Raw genomic sequence first — 5,614 nt, forward strand, 5'->3', positions numbered from 1 at the left:
GTAGTCTGTGTACATTACAAATTGAAGGTCAGAGTCGAAAGGGTTATTCAAAGGAAGGCATCATCCTAAAACCCAACGGGGACTTCCTGTTGCTTATGCAACAAATTGCCACAGACTTAGTGGCTTAAAACAGCCTGCATGTGTTCTCTTGCGGGTCTGGAGGCCAGAAGAACAGAGTGAGCCTTGGGGGCAGAAGTCCAAGGACTCAGCAAGTCCCTTCTGGAAGCTCCCGAGCAGAGACCATCCCCTGCCTCTTGCGCTTCTGGAGGCTGTGGGGTCCCTGGCTCCCAACCCCGTCTCTGCTCCTGTGACCACATTCCCCCCTCTGTTCTTCCCCTTACTGGGACACCTGTGATCATGCGCTCATGTTCGGGACTCAGCCAGAGAACCCCCGGTGATCTCTCCTCAAGATCCTTGACTTGATCACATCTTCAAAATCCCTGTTGCCACCTGAGGTACCCTTCGGTTTTGTGGCTGACTGGCTTTATCCTCCTGTTTTTTCTGCCTGTAGAAGTTCGGATAGTCCAGCAGCCTTCTCCCACCTCACCCTTCCTCTGTCCCTTTCAGGCCAAGGCAGCAGTGTTTCTACTGACGTAACATTCTCAGACTTTGGTGCATGACCCATGTATGTCCCAGGGGTTCATCTCATTAGATAAGAGAGTCCCCCAAAGATCTTTCCTCAATAATCTCATTTGCTTTTGGCTTCTGCTGAGACGGCCGAGGGGACGATGAATGACACGTCCGGTCTCTTCAGCACTAGCAAAAGGCTGTCCAGTCCCACCCTTGGCCATCTGTCCAAACATGCTTTCCTGACAGTGAATCTCCTAATTCTAGCATGTTTTGCAACCTGAATAGGCTGAGTCCTTGAGGGTAAGGGTGACATAAATTCCCCAGCTCTCCCAGCTCTCTGCACCCATGGGTGAAGCAGCTGCAGTGACCCAGGGATGGCCTTCTGGGAACCTGTAGGTGTGAGCTGCTGGGAGCGGAACAAACAGAGGCTGGGGAGGTGCACACGCAGCAGTTAAGGGGACCGGGGGAGATCGGCAGCATATTGTAAAGTGGCACAGCGGAACTGGCACGGCGGCTTCTGGTACAACGATGAACTCTCTCGGCAGGAATGTCCTCTTCTCTTCTCTCCGAATGGCGCCGCTTCATACCGCCTCCTCGCTCTGGAGGGCTTCCTAGAGGTCAGAGCTGTTTAGGTCCGGGAAGATAAGTCCTAAGCACGATACTCCATTAAGCCTGTCCCACCCGGTGGTCATCATGATCTTACTCATCTCCCAACAGATACCCATTGCCTCCCCTAACAAGCCTGCCAATCGCTCCCACAGAGGAGGGGGCCACACAGGACAGCGTGATTGGTGTGGGATGACACTGATGTCTTCTCTGTCCTGAGCGAGTGGCATCCACTTGACCCATCTGTCATCTGGGGAAGTGATTCTGACTTTCCTAATGGCATCCTCTTTCCTAATGGCTCCACGACTGTTTATAGAACCGCCTGATTATTGCACGTGATCAGCTCTGATCTTTGTCACCAGAACAAAGTCACACCATCGGTGGCATGCTTTTCAGTCACCTCGCCTTCCTACTCTTGGAGTTTGGAGGGCAGCTGCCAGCAGCCAAGCCCGGGTCCTGGTCTTCTCCGACTTCGACTGTGAGCCCATAATGGGGGGAGGGCTGGCCTGGCTCCAGGCTGGCGGTGCCCCTCAGTCAGACCCAGACCCTGCCCTAGAGGAACGCACACACTGCTGTGGACTGTCCCTCCAAAATTCATATGTTGAAGTCCTGACACCCCCAGTTGTATTTGGAGATAGGGCTTTTAGGAATTAAGGTCAAATACGGTCTTAACTGGATTGGATTGGCCCTATAAGAAGAGCAGGAGACCATTCCTCTCCTTCTGCACGCGCATGCATAGGGAAAGGACACAGCGAGGACGAAGCCTCTGCAAGCCAGTGGGGGAGCCGCCCAAGCCCAACCCTGCAGGTCCTCACGTGGGACTGCCACCCCCAGGAGGGTGAGGAAATTAATCCCGTGGTTCAAGCCGCCTGCTGCGCAGTATTTGCAGCCCCGTCAGACTAAGATGCACTTACATACAGAAAGAAGAAATCCCTCGGCCCAGGAAGCCAGGGCCTGGGCACCCACCCCAGCCCATGGGTGGTACACACACCTGGGCACGGATCCTTTGATCTGCATTTGTGCAGCCTTTGAGCTGTGGCCACCTGACAGCTAGTTTTTTTCCTAAAATGGTGACTGTAACCCTCATCCGGCATCTGTACTGCCCAGCTGCTTTCCCACAGCATTGAGCAGGATTCTTCTCAAGTCTGAGGCGTGAGGACCAGTGTGCCAGGCGAGCCCTGCAGGCATTTCCCGTGAGGGTCGTTCCCTCACCCAGACCAGAATCCCTGACTCTCACGCAGGTTGGCCTCCAGCCCGGAAGGTGGCAGGAGGGGCATCTGGCCTGGGCACAGGCTCAGTGCTGAAGGACGATTCAGTGGTGCGGGGACCGCGGGGTGGCCTCTGGGAGGGCCGGCCCCTCCCCCCGCTCCCAGGGGACGGCAGTGGAGTTTGGTGCTGCATTCGCTCCTACGTGTCGTGTCCTCACTTCGAGGCAGAGCCAATGGGACTCATAACTGCCCGGTGACGCAGGTGAATGGGCACGCTCCAGCTGGAGGGGGGCAAGTGACCGCTCTGCAAGGCCACGTCCTTGGCATTTATCCAGCGGACAGATCTGGAAAACCTTGATAATCGTTCTCTAAAAAGGGCATGTTTCCAGGTTACAAGGCCCAGTCCTGGCCCCAGACAAGACCGGAGGGTCACCAGACAATCTGACCTCTACAGTCTCAGGGGGGTTTGGGGGAGGCCGTGTCTCACATTAACTAAGGCAGCCCTGGCCCTGGCCTTTCAGGGTCTGTGTGTGAGAGGCCAGGCTGAGTCCCGCTCTGGAACTCCAGCCCACTCACGCTCCCTGGGAGCCACTCACAGCCATGCGGGATCGGGGCCGCGGGGCCAGAGCCCGGGCCTGGGGGCCAGGATGTGGCTACGCCATTGCTCTGAGATTCTGAGCAAACCCTGTCTTCTCCCTACATTCCAGTCTCTTCGTTTATGGGATGGAAGGGGGCGGGGTACGCAGTGTTTTCAAGTACGGTCCAAGGACCCCTAGACGTTCTGTGGACGCGCAGAGTGGAGACGCACGCCACCCTCTAGACGCCGCTATTGCCCGGGGGGCAGAGGAGGTGGTTCTGTGGCTTCGTAGTCACAACGGAAGGATGTGTTTCCAGAAAAAGAAAAGACAGAGCAAATACTGTCAGGTAGTAGCTGCAAACTCCACACACGGACACCAGCTGCTTGTTACTTTGTTTGCGCTTTTCTAGGTCTTAAATGTCTCCGGCGGTCATAGCAGAAGCCTGTCCCGACCTAGCGGTGACAGGACCTCAAGCTCCCACCCCACCACGTGCGATGACACCCTGAAATCTAAAGTCTCTTTTTAGTTCACGTCAATTATATCACCCCCAAAGTACTATCCCTCCACTTACTTTTTCCTAGACTTCACTTGTGTGTTTCGTGGTGACTGCCTAGAACGTTCCAGGGCACAGACACCTCGGCTGCCTCACGCGGGATTGGGGCCACAGGGCCAGAGCCCAGGCCTGGGTCCCTTACTGACAGACACTCGGTTTGCTCCCAGGGAGGGGCGGCCGGGCCAGGTCCCAGGGGGCTGGGGTCCTGGGAAGTCACCGCCTTCCTGCTGCTCCATTCCAGCTGCCAGCCCCGCGCTTGTGGCCCCAGCCCTGATGTCTGGTGCCTCCTCCGGCTGGCGCAGCCCGACCCGGAGGCCCTGCTGAAGCGGTGACCCCTCCAAGCGGCAGGTCAGTGGCCTCTAGGAAGGGGCGCGGAGGGGGAGGAGGGCTGAGGGAGGGGGAGCCCGCCACCCCCCGCAGTCGCAGACGCCCCAGGACCAGCTGCGAGGATGTAGGGGAAGCTGGTGCCCGCGGCCTTCCTCCAGAGACGGGAGGGCATACAGGGCCAGGTCGGGATGTGGGCCGCCGGGAAGGAGTCTTCCGCCCTCTCTGTTCCTCAGTTTCCAGGTCTATAAAATGGGCACCTGAGCTCCTGGCTGACTTGCCTCCAGGGCTGTCAAGGGCTGAATAATACACTAGACGTGGGAGCACAAGGCCCATTTCAGGGGTGCCAAGAACTGGGGGATGGAGATCGACCCATGTCGGGAGAGGGAACCGGGTCCCCTTGTTCTGGAGCTCTCCCTGCACCCCGGCCTGCAAGGGCCTGGCCCTCCCTCCGGCCGGCCCCAGGCTTCTGCTCCACCCTGCGTGCTTCCTGACCACGCACCAGGGCCCTGGGCTCTGCACGGACGCCTCACCCCCCTGAGCCGAGCACACACCCTGCGTCCTGTCACCTGCCCTCAGGGCTGCCTGGCACGTGGTCCTAAATTCCCCAGGCTGCCCTGCATCTGGTGGCAGAGCTGAGGCAATGGGTCTGCTGGCTGCTGGACGGTCCTCCCAGCAGACCTGCAGTCTTCAGGCCCTGTGGCTGTGGCCCCCAGCCCAGTCCCTGGGGAGCAGCTGAGGCCCACAGAGCAGGGAGGTCAGACCCCCCCACCTCCCGCCTCCCTCCATGACTGCAGCTCCTCTTAAGAATCTCCACATATCAGTATCATTTGAAATACAGGTTCTATCACTTTAAAAATACATTCATTCCCTAATTTTTTAAATGCTTTCTGATCCCCCTCCGTCAGCGGCTTGGCAAAACTGGAAGCAGTGCTCTTTCTCCCTAAAGGGTTTCAGGAGGCACCAGCGGGCCCTGCTGGTGACCTCCGTTACCCAGTAGGCTCGGGGCTGAGACCACTACAGGCCCCGAAAGGGATGTATTGTCCCCTGTCCTCACCCGCCCAGTGGGCACAGCAGCCAGCGCCCCGCAGCACGTGGAGGAGGGCTGGTGCCCGGCCCACCCAGACCAGGGGCCCTGACCAGCACCGCCCACCTCTCTGCAGGGGTAGAAGATGGTACCAGCCGGCCCTGGGCCAGAGGAGCCCGCCGCTGCCCCGGGATGGAGGAGCCCACGCCCAAGCCCGCCTACGTGGACGTGGACAAAGGGCTGACCTTGGCCTGCTTCGTCTTCCTCTGCCTCTTCCTCGTGCTGATGATCATTCGCTGCGCCAGGGTCATCATGGACCCTTACAGCGCCATCCCCACGTCCACCTGGGAGGAGCAGCACCTGGACGACTGAGCTGGTGGGGCTCTGGGGGGACAGGGGGGCCTCAAAGCTGCTCTGCGTCCCCGGCCACCTACCCTCCACCCGGGGTGGACATGCCCCCCATAGCCTTTCCTGCTCTCACTCAAGCCGCAGGATGACATGCTCAGGGCGGGGGGCCGTGGGGCGGCCAGTGTGCAGAGGAGAGCTCTGGGCCTGCAGGCAGGGGCCAGGGGCCAGTGGGGGGGTCCCCGTGCCACTTCGGGGTGGGGGCGGCGCCCTTCCCCGGCTCCTGTGCCCCTTTTGGGACTGGACCCAGGACGCACGCTGCCGTCGCCCAGCAGCAGTCCCCTTTTGAGGAGACTGCCCGTAAGAGGGGATGGAGCCCCCAGCTCACGGTCCCCCGCACCCA

At 59.4% G+C, this 5,614-nt stretch overlaps 1 protein-coding gene across 1 annotated transcript; it reads left to right on the top strand.

The window, feature by feature from the left end:
• The first annotated feature begins 5,056 nt into the window (after nt 1-5,056).
• Nucleotides 5,057-5,340, top strand: CTXND1 (cortexin domain containing 1). The gene has a single exon (XM_036916113.2). The coding sequence runs from the start codon at nt 5,059-5,061 to the stop codon at nt 5,236-5,238; it is 180 nt and encodes a 59-aa protein (XP_036772008.1). The 5' UTR covers nt 5,057-5,058; the 3' UTR covers nt 5,239-5,340.
• Nucleotides 5,341-5,614: the final 274 nt, after the last annotated feature.

This window comes from Manis pentadactyla, chromosome 18 (assembly GCF_030020395.1).
Source record: "Manis pentadactyla isolate mManPen7 chromosome 18, mManPen7.hap1, whole genome shotgun sequence".
Taxonomy (NCBI): Eukaryota; Metazoa; Chordata; class Mammalia; order Pholidota; family Manidae; genus Manis; species Manis pentadactyla.